The sequence below is a fragment of the Scyliorhinus torazame genome, chromosome 9, assembly GCF_047496885.1.
Source record: "Scyliorhinus torazame isolate Kashiwa2021f chromosome 9, sScyTor2.1, whole genome shotgun sequence".
In the NCBI taxonomy this organism is placed as follows: domain Eukaryota; kingdom Metazoa; phylum Chordata; class Chondrichthyes; order Carcharhiniformes; family Scyliorhinidae; genus Scyliorhinus; species Scyliorhinus torazame.
This window is the reverse complement of record NC_092715.1, coordinates 104,231,543-104,247,609: the sequence shown is the minus strand read 5'-3', so window position 1 is coordinate 104,247,609 and position 16,067 is coordinate 104,231,543. Positions and strand designations below refer to the sequence as shown.

General features: G+C 40.7%; 1 protein-coding gene across 4 annotated transcripts in view; it reads left to right on the top strand.

Annotated features, from left to right (window-relative positions):
- Nucleotides 1-16,067, top strand: part of chd1 (chromodomain helicase DNA binding protein 1) — a 299,232-nt gene that overhangs the window by 229,192 nt on the left and 53,973 nt on the right. For all 4 annotated transcript variants that reach the window (XM_072516362.1, XM_072516363.1, XM_072516361.1 and 1 more), the window contains 4 exons: nucleotides 1,311-1,382; nucleotides 5,907-6,056; nucleotides 6,307-6,455; nucleotides 13,024-13,120. In XM_072516362.1, the coding sequence (XP_072372463.1) occupies nucleotides 1,311-1,382; nucleotides 5,907-6,056; nucleotides 6,307-6,455; nucleotides 13,024-13,120 (468 nt within the window). The remainder of the gene's footprint in view (nucleotides 1-1,310; nucleotides 1,383-5,906; nucleotides 6,057-6,306; nucleotides 6,456-13,023; nucleotides 13,121-16,067) is intronic.

Here is a 16,067-nt window from a genome sequence, read left to right as displayed (position 1 = left end):
GAAGCTTTGCTACAATTGTACAGGCCATTGGTCAGACCACATCTGGAGAACTGTATATAGTTTTGGTCTCTTCACTTAAGGAAGGACATATTTGTATTGGAAGCAATTCAGAGACGGTTCGCTCAACTGATTCCTGTGGGTGAATGGGTTATCTTATGAGGAAAGGTTGGTCCTGTATCCATTGGAATTTAGTAGAATGAGAGGTGATCTTATTGAAACATATAAGATCCTGAGGGTACTTGACAGGATGGATGCTGAAAGAATATTTTCCCTGATGGAGATGAGAACTAGGGGCCACGGTTCAAAAATGAGGAGAGTCCCATTTAAGTCGGGAGATTAGAACTTTTTTCTCTCAGAGTCATAATTCTGTGGAGGCTGGGTCATTGAATATTTTTAAAGCTGAGTTCAATAGAAGACAGGATTTTCCAATGGTTGGCATTGTTGCTGTTGGGAGGGGAAGATTTGGAGTGCTGCGAAAAGAAATAATGTCCCCAATTCTGGGAGCCTAATTTTGGGAAGAATGTCAAAAAAGAAAGACTTGCATTTAATTAGCTCCTTGTATGATCACAGGATGCTTGAAAGTGCTTTACAGCCATTGAAGTACTTTTGAAGTGTGGTAACGTGAGCCACAGAGGAGATTTGCAAGAATTGTATCAGGAATGGGGAACGTCAGTAATAGGGAACGACTCCTGAAGTTGAGGTTGGCCAAACCACCCCCCCCGTACCCCTGCACATTGTTTCTATTCAAGTAATCATCTAATGCGGTCTTGAATGCCTCGATTGAACCTGTCTCCAGCACACTTCCAGGCAGTGATTTCCAGATCAAAACCACTCTTTCTCACATGAAATTTGTTTCATTTGCAAATCACTTTAAATCTGTGTCCTGTTGTTCTTGATCCTTTTACAAGCAGGAACAGTTTCTCCCTATCTACTCTGTCTAGCCCTGCATGGTTTTGAACATCTCTATAAAATCTCCTTTTAGCCTTCTTCTTTCCAAGCAGAACAGTCCCAACCTCTCCAATCTATCGGCATAACTGAAGTTTCTCATCCCTGGAACCATTATTGTAAACCTCTTCTGCACTCTCCAACACGTTCACATCCTTCCTATAGTGTGGCGCTCCGAACTGTACACACTATTCCAGCTGAAGTCTAAACTAGTATCTCATCTTTCACTTAGGCGATTCATTATAATGTAGAATATGAGTTCATTGGCAAAAGACAAATCTGAAGGATACAGTTTGTTTAGGATTCATTTCTGCATTTCACTCTGACATGCCGTACAATAATGGTGATTGGTCTTTCTGTTACAGCGACTGGATGGATCTATTAAGGGAGAGCTGAGAAAGCAAGCACTGGACCATTTCAATGCAGAAGGATCAGACGTAAGACTTATTGTGTGCGCGTGCATGAGAGAGTGAGAAATAGGGTAAGAAGTGAAGAGATTTATCTCATCTTCAGATGGCAGTGGATTTGAATCCCAGGATTTGACTGCCTGTTTTGTTCAGCTGAGTTTTTAACCTGGTCGTAGCCAGGCCACTTGAGAAATAAATGATGTACATCATCCAATCAATGCGTTTCAACCACCCAGTTAAACTGGCACCAACATTGATTGAGAGCAAACCCATGGCTCAGTTTATCCTCCATTTACTACTTTATGTCGGTGAACAACAACCAAAGGAATGAGAAAGGTGGGGAAATGATACATTTAAATTTTCTGGACCTATCATCTTCTGACAGAGTGGCTGCTGTCATCAATTTTTTTTAAAGTTCAAATTATAATTATTGCAAACTTTTTCCTGTCCCTGTCATTTCTATTGAAGGGTCAGGTGAAGAATTATCCCTGAAATTTTGATCTAACTGTTTGTTTCAGATGAGGTTGGATCTGTTGTACAGTTCTAGCATTTCTTTATCTTTGTTTCAGATTTTAGTATGATAGTGTAGTTCCTGTTAGTGATTGTGAGATTGTCCCAGTTCTGTTTGCTTTAGTGAAATGATTGTTTCTGACCTTTTAGAGATTCTTGTATGTGCGATAGCTGATGCTGCACTCTCTCTTCAAAAGGAAAACTCACTGCCATAGACTCTAGAAAAATGCCACGAAAGAATTTAGCTACACCAAAGGTTTGATTAAATAGTGCAAAAGTTTCAATATAGTTAATATAGAAATGTATTTAAATACAGCAGTTCCTGTTGATTCTGCCTCTGGAAGCCATGATTAAGTTACTCAGCATGGTTGTTCTAAACTACCCGTGACTGAGGTGTTGATATTTATACGACTAGTGTAGCTGATAAATTATTCCACGTACTTGGGAACTGGAGTTGATCCCACATAAGTTACAAAATAACTAATCAACTAGCCATGAACTGCTTTCCCATAATGGACAAGCCCTTGAGAGGAGAAATGGTCCAAATTAAGTCACTTGTGACGATACCCGCAACAACCGCCCAGGAATTGGCACCGAGTTTCCTATTTTTTGTGCCATTTAGCAACACTCATGTGGCAGAAAGCAATGAAACTGATTTTCTTTGAATATAAATGTTCATTTGGAGTATATGTATCGTCACATATAAAGACATTTCTATATATTTTCAAATTGTTCAGTTAACAAACTGCAAGATCCTGAAATATCTACTTATTTTTAGATGTTCTCGTAGTAGCAGTCGAAATACTCAACATAGAATAATGCAGCACATTTGTTGCGTATGTCTGTGCCAACTCGTTGAAATAACTATCCAGTTAGTTTTTCTCACTTTGCTGTGCACGATATTCTCTTTCAAGTATTTATCCATTTTAAAATTATTCTGAATCTGCTTCCTTAAATCTGTTTCCAACATCCTTTCAGGCAGTGCATTCCAAATCATCATAACGTGCTGTTAAAAAATGTCGTCTTGTGTGTCATTCTTTTCCCAGTTACCTTAAATTTGTTTCCTCTGATTACTAATCCTTCTCAACTTGTTTATTTTATTTTATTCGTTCATAAGAAAAGGCTGTGCCAGCATTTATTTAGGACAGCAGATTCCCTTCCCTAAGGGACATTAATGAACCAGATCGGCTTTTACGACAATCAACAATGGTTTCATGGTGATCATTAGACTTTTTTTAATTCCAGAATTTTGTTGAATTCAAATTTCACCATCTGTAGTAGCGGAATTTGTACCTGGGTTCTGTTGCTCTTATTAGCCTTAGTTTTATTAGCTCTAATTCTGTCACCTTTACTCACGAGTCGCCAGGTATCTTTCTGATACCGCCACGTGGTTCAAGCTCTAGTTATGATTAATAAGACAGCACACTGCTTAGTAAGAGTTAAAACAACGATCATTTATTATATACAGCAATAAATACTTATACAATAATGCTACTTTCTAGACTACTACCTACCACTACTGGCCAATACTTAACTTTTGGGAATGGCCCACCAGGTCAGGGAAACGAATGGCTTATCGAATTGTGTCTGGCCTGCGGGATTCAAAGGCTGATACAGGTCGATGGCTAGGAGTCTCTATCGGGTAGCGATCGTTGGAGTCAAACTTACGGTTGCTGGTCGATTGTTCTTGCGACGGTTGCGAGCAGGAGAAGAAGGGAGAGAAGGGTCGATCTGAACTTGGCCCTTATCTTTATAGTTCCATGGGGATTCCCTCCTCTCGGGGCGGACCTTGACCCTGGGTCCAAGTGATTGGACTTGGTCCCAATCACTTGGTTCGATGTGCTCCAATAATGGGGCGATTCCTTGATCGGGGGGTGGTCGTACACCTTTCTTTGTCTCGGCCACTGCTGGCGCCGAGAGGTCTGGATCAGCATTCAAATGTTAATATGTTGCAATTGTTCCCAGGGAGAGCCGATTAAACTGCAGATGGCTGGGTTGATGAACTGCTAATGGTTGCAGGTATCGATCTGGGCCGACTTCCCCAAAGCCGAATATCCTGTTTTGTCTGCAGCTGTCCGTTTGTGCCCTGTTGGCTGCTTTTCCCGTCAGCCTTTTCGGTTAGCCATTTTACATCGGGTTTTGGCCAAATTAATCGGGAATCAGCCATTTTAGGTGGCTACAGTTCCCAGAGCATTACTCTGGATCTCTGGTTAATTAGTCCAGTGACGATACTACTACACCACCGCCTCCCCATAACCATTCATGATTTTGAATACAAAGAACAAAGAAAGGTCAGCACAGGAACAGGCCCTTTGGCCCTCCAAGCCTGTGCCGATCATGATTCCCTAACTAAAAAGAAAATCCTTCTGCCCTTACTTGGTCTGTATGCTTCTATTTCGTCCCTATTCATATACCCATCCAGATGCTTCTTAAATGTTGCTAATGTGCTTGCTTCCACCACGTCCTCTGGCAGCGTGTTCCAGGCACCCACCACTCTCTGCATGAAAAACCTACCCTTTTAAAAAAAAATTTAGAGTGCCCAATTATTTTTTTCCCCCCTAATTAACGGGCAATTTAGCGTGTCCATTCCACCTAACCTGCACATCTTTCGGTTGTGGGGGTGAAACCCATGCAGACATGGGGAGAATGTGCAAACACCACACGGACAGTGACCCAGGGCCAGGTTTCGAACCTGGGTCCTCAGCGCCGCAGTCCCAGTGCTATCCACTGCGCCACGTGCCACCCCTTTGAAAAACATACCCTGCACATCTCCCTTAAACTTTCCCCCTCTCACCTTGAACTTGTGCCCCCCTTGTAATTGACACTTTCACCCTTGGAAAAAGCCTCTTTACTATCCACCCTGTCTATGCCTCTCATAATTTTATCGAACCTCTATCAGGTCTCTCCTCAGCCTCTGTCTTATTGTGAAAACAATCCTAGTTTATTCAACCTCTCCTCATAGCCATCACCCTCAATACCAGAAACATCCTGGTGAACCTTATGTGCACTCTCCAGAGCTTCCATGTCCTTCTGATAATGTGGTGGCCAGAACTGCACACACTACACCAAATGTGGCCTAACCAAAATTTTATATAGCTGCAACATGATACCTTAATTAAATCTTTTAATCTCTGCTCTTCGGAGATCAATCCCAGTTTCTCGAATCTCTCCATGTAGTTGGAGTCTTTCATCCCTGATACCGTTCTAATCAATCTCTTCTGCACCCTCTTAATGAAGTGTGGTGCCAGAAATGGACGCAATACTCCACCTGGGGCTAAGCAAGTCATTCCAATGGTTTATAAATTGAAATTTTTTTAAAGCACAATCTGTGCAGCGTATTTATTGTTTTTAATCACTAAACTGGAAATGTACTTAATAAACCTACCCAGACATCCCAATAACCAGCAGCACTATGTCCTTGCTAACCATCTTGAAAATTTTAATCGCGTGTTGTAATGATTTGTGCATCACATTCTGGTACTGCTTCTCAAAGAAAAGCACATCTTATATGATCAAACTAAATGTGCAAGGTAGAATTTACTTCATTTTTAACATAAAAATCAAACAAATCCATTGGATAAACCCTGTGAGTGGGGGGAGAAGCTGGTATTGAATTGAGTACTGTTGCACCTGAGAATCAGCCCCAGATAATTCACTTGCAAGTTGCTTTTCTCTTTATGGAATAATTATAGCGTTCAACAGCTTCTATGTATCTGAGAGATAGGTGGTCAGAAATGATTTGGGTACATTCATAAGAACTATTAAAATAAGCTTAATCTGTCAATGGTGTTTCTGTATTGCAACATTCTGATTCAGCATTAATCATTTTGTACATTTACTATTGCACAAGGATTTGTTGAAATGTTCATTTTACAATAGTAGAAAGGAACAGAAAATTAGAATGTTTAACCAGTTGTAGCTATTCAATCAGGATAAGATAATTTATGAATATAATTTTCACCTTTGATTACTGGGAAAGGAGATGTTGCTGGTACACAATTTGTGAAGAACTTGTTTTTGGAATTTGTCTCCTTATGATCACAGGACTTCTGCTTTTTGCTGTCAACCAGAGCAGGAGGGTTAGGTATAAACCTGGCATCTGCAGACACTGTAGTTATTTTTGATTCAGACTGGAATCCACAAAATGATTTACAGGCGCAAGCAAGAGCTCACAGAATTGGTCAGAAGAAGCAGGTAACTATTTCCCTGTTGCTGGTCAAGATGCAGCATTTCACTTAATGTTAACGTTAATGATTAATCCATTGATTTTAATATGTCATAGTCCAAACTTAAAAATAATTTAGTGTCTTAATTATCAAAGATGCACTGTGTTTAGAGGCTTCAGTGATTTTTCTGAACTTATCTTTCTGACAATAAACGTGAATTTAGACGTTTGATTTAAAATTCATTTGTGAGGATATCATGTCCGTAATGCATCTTCCAGGTGAATATATATCGGCTAGTTACAAAGGGAACAGTAGAAGAAGAGATAATTGAAAGAGCAAAGAAAAAGATGGTGCTGGATCACCTTGTTATACAACGAATGGATACAACAGGGAAAACTGTGCTACACACTGGCTCCAATCCTACAAAGTACGAAGCTACATTTTTCTGAGTTATCTTTTATGGTACAAGAATAAGTAGCTAAAAAAGTTAGTAATTTATTAAAGGCTATTCTTAGGAAACTCTATTAAATATCTTGTCTACGATTCCCTGATGTTGGTGTTATTACGGTACCGTTATGCGCTAACTATTCACTGAGAAAATAAAGCATTTCCCATTTTAGCAGCTTCTTAAAACCCAATAATGGAGTCACTTAAATACCTGCATCCTGTTTCGTCTTTTCTCTTCAACTTTGTTGTTGATATACAGTATGGGCTATCACCCTGAACCTGTGTTTCCTAATATTTTAGAAACGTAAGCTGAAAAGCTGTTTTCTGAAAAGAAATACTTGAATTTAACGCAGCATGAATGTTTAAACCACATCAAATAATTAATTGCTTTTGGGCAAAAGTGGGAGCGGCCGAAACCAGAACCAAATGAAAATCCTGATCTTGTGTAAAGAAACATCTGTATTGAGTCTGCTCTACTTACACTTAGTTGGCCAGAAGCAACGTGTACATGCCGCCTACAGAAGGAGACGTGCAAACTAAGAGAATCATAGAATTTACAGTGCAGAAGAAGGCCATTCGGCCCATCATGTTTGCACCAGCCCTCGGAAAGAGCACCCTACTTAAGCCCAAGCTTCCACCCTAACCCAGTAACCCCACCTAACCTTTTTTGGGCACTAAGGGCAATTTAGCTTGGCCAATCCACCTAACCTGCACATCTTTGGACTGTGGGAGGAAACCGGAGCACCCGGAGCAAACCCACACATACACTGGGAGAACGTGCAGACTCCGCACAGACAGTGACCTGAGCCGGGAATCAAACCTAGGACCCTGGAGATGTGAAGCGGCAGTGCTAACCACTATGCTACCGTGATGCCCTTTTATCAAACATGTTTAGGCATTCTTTTGCTTGTTTAATATGTACTTAGAATTTATAATGTGCAACAGTCAGTTTTGAAACAGTTTTTATAATTTCTTGATTCACAGAATGTAAGAGTTGCTGGAAAGGCCAGCATTTATTGCCCATCTTTAATGGCTCTTGAGAAGGTGGACGAGACTAATTGCTTTGAACCATTACAATTTATGTGGTGAAGGTTGTGAGAAAATCTGTGTCTTTAAGTTAAATTTGTAATTTACAGACTCTTAACTAAAACAAAAGTCTGAACTGCAAAAGGGAAACAGAACAGGTAAACATAGAAAGGAAACTGATCCTCCCAGTTTATAATGAGACTTGGATACTAAAACTTCTGCCAAACTGACCAAGTTTAAAAGATCACTCCAAGCTGAGCAATAGCAGTTGATGAGTCGATGGTGCAGTATAAGAAGACTGAAGCGGTCAGAATCCCGATTCAGATAACTTGATGCAAATGTTTCTTTTATTTCACATTTAACGTTGGTGGGTCTATGCCATCTAGGCTGAATTGAACAGGTTCTGCAGATGTGTGACATTTGTGGTAAAGACCATGCCCATGAAACGTGGATTGGTGTACGCTACTGCAGTGGTGTAATGGATGAAGTGAAAATTAATAGGTGGGATGTCTTGGAGCAAGCAAATAGAGTGGATAATTTGCCTTGTACTGATGGCATATCTGCGAGTTTTCTAAAAGAAACGGGGCTGGAGATAGCGGAACGGTTGCCATAATCTTCCGGTCTTTCCCATAGGCAGAGGAGGTGCCAAAGAATTGGAGAGTGGCAAATGTGACGACCTTGTTCAAGAAAGAGTGTAAGGACAGTCCTAGTAAGTAAAAGCCAATCGGTTTAACATCAGTGGCTGGTAAAGATTTGGAAACAATCCGAGAAAAGATCAATAGGCACTGGGAGTTGTTTGAGTTAATTAAAGAGCCAGCCCATATTTGTAAAATGCAGATCACATTTGACAAATTCAATTGCATTTTTTGATGATGTGACAGAGAAACCTAATGGAGTAAATGTAATGGACATTAGCCATTTGTTTTTTAAGAAGGCTCCTATCAAAGTACGCATACAACATTAAAGCCTGACTAACAAAATTGAGTGCGTCCGGATCAGTGTCAAATTGGGGAAAAAAATTGGCTGAAGGTCTTAAAAGAGTGAGTGTGTGGTATTTGTTTGCTTTTCAGGCTAGAGGATAGTAGACAAGTGCTGTTTCCCAAGGGTTAAGTGCTCAGATCACCTGCTTTCCTGATGTATCTATATGATTTTGATATTATGTAGTAAAATTTCAGAATTAGCCAATGATATCAAACTTGAAGGTGTGGCAGGCAGCGAGGACAATATCAGTCACTACAAGAGGACATGCATAGAATGGGTAGACGTGGCAGATGCAATTTATTAGACAAGTGTGTGATGACGCGTTTTAAATGAAGAATAAGAAGTAGCGGTATCTTTGAAGGTGACCGAGTATCTTGTAGCCTTCTCATGGAGAAGGCAGTCATGGATGACAAAATTTACCATCGCCCTCAATGCGCCGTTGAGTCCCCAGGATCTCAAACCTGAGACAAAGGAAATGGTTTACTGAGCAACAATGATCCCCACAGTCCTGAGGCGTGGCTGACCTTGAGCATTAGAGAAGTACCACCAGCGATGCCTTGCCAAGATCGCCCCTTCCGGTGGCAAGAAAGGTGGTCCTACAGCAAAGCCTTTTCCCAAGCCAACCTGTTCAGCACCAAAGCATTTATCTCTCAAAGCCAACTGTGCTGGGTGGGACATCTCATTTGAATGCCTGACATCAGACTCCTGAACAGCTGCTGTTCTCAAAACTCAGTCGTTGCACAAGGCTCCGCAGGATGACAGCATCCTTGAAGAGATCAGACGTACGCACCGACTTGCAGGAGACCCTGACTTGTGACCAACCAAAATGGTGAAGGCAGTGAACACATCAGGAGAGACAGATGGTGTTGTGGTAATGTCATTGGACTAGTAATCCAGAAGCCCAGACTAAGCTCTGGGAACACGGGCTCATGTTTCACCACAAATGCTGGCCTTACCAGTGACTACCAAATCCCATGAAAGAATAATTTTAAAGAACACAGACTTCTCAGAAATGTGCAGAGGAGGAGCAAGGTTGTCTGAGGGAGCACACAAACCTCATTACAACTTTGTGCAACAAATGGTAATGACCATGGAACTCCCTGTCTAAGGATTTGTAAATGGAGTTGATCAATGATTTCAAAAGGAAGTTGGTTAGGCACTTGAGGGAAATAAACTTGCAGGGCTGTGGCATTTCAATGGGACTGATTGGATTTCTCGACAGAGCATGGGCAAGGACTTGATGGACCAAATTGACTCCTTCGCTCCATTATATAACTCTGATGGGCCACGAGGTTATAGGTTATGGTTGAATACAAATCTGTTGCTGGTGTTCCACAGGCCCTCAGCAATTACCATTCTGGAAAGTTCAGCATATACGATGGAGCATGTCATCAAAGTGTGCAGTTGGGGCCTTGATTGCACGTGACTGCATGGTCACTCAGGCCAATACTGTCCTAGACAAATGCATCTGGATTGGTGAGGACGAAGCCAAGTGGGTTTTATCTCTTTGTCCTCATACCACCTGCCATCAGTTTGAAAAGTATTTCTTCAGGGCCTGATCATCTTGGTCAATAGTGGACATTGAAGTTTCCCACCTAGAGTACATTCTGTGCCCTGACTCTCCAATGGTGTTACCAACTTATTCATCTTTGAGACACCTAGTACTGAATAAATGCTCCGCTTCATTAAAATGTTTTCCAATTTCATGAATTGCTGATTCACTGGGGTGACCTTTTGTTTCTGCCCAAAACAGCTGCAATGTCAGCAGAGTGGTCACCCAGTCAAAAGCTGGCAACGGGTTTGGTTTTCATTTAAATCTCACTAAAGAATAGCTGGTACCAAACCAAAGTTATGAGAGGTTTGAAAAGTGACCATGTCACACGCTGCCTGGCTGTTAGGCCACAAGAGAGCAGCAATCCCAGGAAGAGTATTTTTATCAGCCCAAAATGAGAACTTCTCTTCTGTCCTGCGCAAATAAAAATATAAAATTTCTTTAGTCTATTTTTGAGCAGCCTCCAATTACCCCTATAAGCAGCACTTGCCGATTAGCATTTTAATACAAGTGTGAAGAATGTGTTTGATGCATGCTCTGCTAATTTGTTCCTAAAAATTGCAAACATAGTCCTACAACTGTTGTGAGACCCCAACTTACCAAACAGGCTGGAATGGTGCTCACCCATTTATAAGCTCGCCAAAAAACATTTGTACGGTGGGCCTAGGGCAGCAGTGAAATTGTTGCCCCAGCACCATTTTTAAAATTGTGTTTGTATCAGTTAGAAACAGCCGACTGGTGGCTTATAAACCACCTCCTTTGATTACTGCTTAGACTATATTCCACAGTAATCATGGAAACTCAAACATGCAAATGTGCAAAAAGTAATTTTTTAAAATATATTCATTCACGGGATGTGATGTTGCGGGAAATGCCATAATCTATTGCCCATGTCCAATTGTCCTTAAGAAGTGGATGGTGACCACTTGCTACACCATTGTAGAGGGAAGTTAGAGCCAAACACATTGCTGTGGGTTTAGTCACATATGGGACCCGCCAGGTAAGAAGATTTGTTTCCCCTGGTATTAGTGAACCAATTAGGTTTTAATGACAATTTAGTGGACTCGTGATCATTTCTAAGGCTAACAGTTTATTTCAATTTATTTATTTATTTAAATTAGGATTTAAACTCATTTTTGAATTATTAGTCCACTAGCATAACCACTATACTATCATACTTATAATTTATGTTTGTAATGATTTTCAATATTTTTCAATGCAAAGCATAATTCTGCAGAATTGTATTATCACAAAATACTCAGGTAACGTGTTTGATCAGAGCTAAGATTTTACTATCCTTGTGCAGTGACAGGGGAGTCATGTCGAATCCAGTGTGTTGAAATTCACTATTGCTGATCTATTTTTGATATATTTTACCAGCTTTGCACAGATTTAGGCGCCAGCTCAGTATAGGAATAATTTCACTTAAACCAATGCATTTTAATTTTGTATTTGTCTGTTGGGCCGTGAAATTGCTCCCACCATTGCTGCCCACTGAGAGTCATTTGGCTTCTTGCCTGTAGATTAATGTATTCAAAAGTGCTTTCAAGAGCCCAGGCTTTTGTAATCGCACTGTTGCATGTTTTCCACAATCCAATTTGGCATAGCATGAAGATTTTATGCACCCACCATTACCTTTTACTGAAATCTTAGTGACAATATTGTTACTGTTATCAGCAGCTCCTAGATGCCAACTTAGAAGGGTGCTCTATGGTGTTCTGCTTTGGTTAAACTTTAATATTCCATTTAAAGTTTTCTTTCAACGCATAAGGCCAAGGAACTTGAAGTCTAACTTTTCTTTTGTTAAGCTGTGAGAATATATGCAGTGTTAGAATAGCCTCTGCCCCCAATAATTGCTCTTCATATGTTGATATATTTGAGTGCGCACTGTCCATTTAGAGTTGTATTTTCTTGGCCAGAAAGAGAGAAATCTAAAATCTCACCATTGCAAAAAATTGAATTTTGATCTTAAATATTTTCTAATGAAAAATGGGAGCAATTTATAATGTTCCAATTTTAATATGTTTACATCAGTAAGATACTCACATTCATGGTAAGAGACAAGTTAATTTCAGAATATTTTACCTTAGTGTAATTTTTTGTTCTGTCAATCCATTCTACTGTAATAATGGCCAAATGTTACACAAATCAAAGCTTTGTACAATAATGTCATTACCATTGCCAAATTCTCCACATTGGGTGTTACCATTGACCAGAAACTGAATTGGACTAGCCATGTAAATACTGTGAATTCAAGAGCAGGTCAGAGGCTGAGAATTCTGAGACAGGTAACTCATGTATGCAAAACCTACAATCTACAACATTCTGATGGAATGCTGTCTACCTGCCTGGATGAGTGCAGCTCCAACAGTACTCAATCTCAACCATTCGAGACAGAGATGTTTGACCGGCACCCCAGCCAACAACGAAAGCATTCGCTCCTCCACTTAGGCTCCTTCGACAGCACCTTCCAAATCTGTGGCCTTGAACAGTTTGAATGGTAAAAGCAGCAGCTGTATGGGAACGCCCCCACCTGGATGTTCCCCATCAAGCCAATTGCCACCCTGATTTGGAAGTATATCATTGTCCCTTCACTGTTGCTGGGTCAAAATTGTGGAACTTCCTGTGGGTGCACTGACACCAAATGGACTGCAGCAGTTCAAGAGGGCAGCTCACCGCCACATTCTTGAGGGCAGTCAGTAATGAGCAATAAATGCTGGCTTTGTTGATGATTCTCACATCCCAAGATAGATGTAAAGAAATCAATCCACTATGAATTTCCAATTAGAAATTTTAAACCACTGTCATCTTTATAAATGCATCAAAGAAATGATAAGAATCATTGTACCCCTGGGTATCAACTGTAGAGATAAGTGTTGCAGGTTGTGCCCCAGAATTTCAATTTATTTTCAAATCTATTCATTGTGACCATTTGTAGGATTGCGATCAAGAATTTGCATTTTATTTGTTTTTTCCCTTATTATTTCAGTTCTACTCCTTTTAATAAAGAAGAACTGGCAGCTATCCTCAAATTTGGAGCCGAGGAGCTTTTCAAAGAACCAGAAGGAGAAGAACAAGAACCACAGGTAGCTAAACTACAGCGGTGTCCTTCTGTAGAGTCTTTCTTGCAAATTTTGAATGCGCCCCGCCAAATTTGGAGGGTTTTAATGATCTTGCCTCTAAATAGACTCTAATTTCTTGAGATCAGATGTTTATTTCCTACCAATTCGTTCATCCTTCAGCATTGAAGTCAATGGCCAAAATACCATGCCCCAGATTTTTTGGTAGTAATGATGATGAAACTGAGAGCTTTCACTAAGATTCTGTGGTTCTTCCTGGTTTACTGTCCATGAGAATACTTCAATGTGATTGGCTGCTTATCTTGTTTGATGCCATTATTGCTGTATTGGAGATTGATTTAAATTAACACCTGGAAAGTGGAAATTCACACCATAGAGATTACAAAATCTTTGTATGAAGCTTTCTTTGAGGATAGTAGCAAGCACCATTGCTTCACTACTGATCACAATATACAATATATATTCTCAGCAGTGAGTTCTTTGATGACTGGTGAGAACAATTTCTGCTTGAAATGAATATCCACAAATTGAACACCAGGCGTGAACACTGATTCACCAGGTTGGAGTTCTTGATTTAGTGAGATTTCCTCACCTGGAATTTACATTCGGCATCAGTGGTGACAAGTCTGATAGTAAGTTGTGCCTTTAAGGATAGTTTCTCACCATGCTCTCTTGTCTTGAGCAAGTTGTCCTGACTTGTGAAGATCTATGTTGCACTGCTTTACTCAGCTTTAACTGTGATTGCTCCTCGGTGTCACTTCACCTCAAAAGATCAGGAATTGTTTATCCGGAATTCACACCACGTGACCTGATCAGCTGAACTGTGCCTTTGCAATTAGAGCATTCAAGCTTTGTTTGCAAGCTTTGTTCAAGTGCAAGGGGTCTCGACCTGCCATCTAGAGTTCATAGTGCCTTTTGGTTGAGGTTGAAGTTTCCGAATGTGATCTGGCTACGTTACCCAAGTTTCAAACAGGCACAAAGCAGTGTCTTCCGAATGAGAGCCCTGTCAACTTTAAACAGGTTTAGAGGCTGCTGTCTCTTGTCCCAGAGCTAATCACTGAAATTGTCAAAATCGCAGTGGGCTTTGGTGATTCGGCAGCATGCTTCTGTATTGATATTGTCTTCACTGGACAGGGTGCTGCCCAGTTGGATAAATCTGACAATATTCTGGAGCATGTGGTCATCAATAGCTGGGTAAAAAACGGTTAACTATCAAGGTGTGTCCTTAAGTTGATGATTGTACTTCACTGGGTGTATGTAAAAGGGAAACGGGTAAGACAATAGGTGTTCGGAGTTTTATGTGGGTAAGAATAAAATTCTATGTGAGCAAGTCAAGACTTGGTTTCTGTCTTTATTACCAACCAGCCATTGGAACTTTACAATAGTGATGATAGCTGGAGTTCCATCCTGGCTGAGGGCTGGTTGGAGGAATATGAGCGTCCTTTTAAAGCTGATAGCTGTTGTGTTATGTACTCTGGGATAACACAGGCTGCAACTCGATGCAGCTTTGACGAAAAGATACTCCAGCCGTTGAAGTAAGTTCAATATGATTTATTGAACCATTAGCACAGTTCTCTTATGCGTTCGACTCTCCTGCTAATCTTGCTATAGTAACTCAGTCTAGCTAACCAGTCTGCTCTAAGCCACGTGGTGGGTGTGATGCTTCTGATCTGCCCCTGTCCTTCTCTGTGGAAAGAGACAGAGCATGTGTGCCTTGTCCTTATATATGGGTTGTGTAATGCTCCCTTGTGGTAGTGTCATCTCTGGGTGTCTTGACTGCCCATTGGTCATGTCCTATTCTATGTGTTCATTAGCTGTATGCCTGCATGTCATGACGTCTCTGGTGCTCCCTCTAGTGTTTACTTAGCTGTAGTGTATTTACATTAACCCCTTGAGTATTTACAGTGATGCATATCACCACATCCCCCCTTTTTTTGTGTTACATATTTTCTGTACTTTGTCAAAGAAAATTGAACAAAAACAGGTAAATAAGTGATGACATGTACAAGTTATGATGACTGTGAAGACTGTACAAGATCAAAAAATAGTTATGATGACATTGAGGATTATACAATACTAAATAATAGTTATGATGACGTTGAGGATTATACAATTCCAAATAATAGTTATGAGCCCAAAGTTCATGAATTTACATGGTCGAGTGGCTTTCTTGTGCTGTTATGGAAGTGTCGATGTTGATGTTGTCATTCCCTTATGAACGCCGTCAGTGTCCTGGTGTTCACGTAACCAAGAAGTCATCAGGAGGTGTTCAAATGGTCAAATCACTTAATTGTCTGAAGTGGACTCTTTTTTTTTTTAATGCTTGTGGTAGCAATTCTTGATGACCTCTTTCCTGAAAGCTGTTTTGCTTGTCCATAGTGTAGCAAACGTGAATTGGTAAGATGCGTTGACATGCCATGGTATGTTTGCACTCTCGCCATTGTTCTGAGCTGAGCAGTAACGTTGTCTTCATAGGCAGAATTGTACCATGTCGTACCAGTTGTTCTCATTGTTGTTATTGATTGCTTGTTGTTGTGTTTGTTGCCTCTGGTACGCTTCTTGTTGTTGTCTTTGTAGTTTTTGTAGGTTTTTTTGTGTTTGTTGCGCTCAATGACCACACCGAGTGGAGAATTTGAGTCCTTCACAAAGTTACTTGTGTCAGTGTCCTTTGTGGCATCTGCTGTTTCATTGAGCGTGCCGTCTCTGATTCCTCTGTGCTCCCCGTCTGGAGTTGTGTCCGGTTCACTTGAATCATCTTTGGCTTGTCGATGTTCCCCGTCTGGAGTCCTTTCTGGTTCACCTGAATCACCTTTGGTTTCTTGATGGTCCCCGTCTGGAGTCATTTCAGGTTCTTGTGGAGAGGCTCGAGTAGATGAGGTTTGAATTAACGTGGTGTCACTGGAGTCACTAGTAGCCTCACATTGATTGTCGAGTGCCCCTGTACATACTAGCT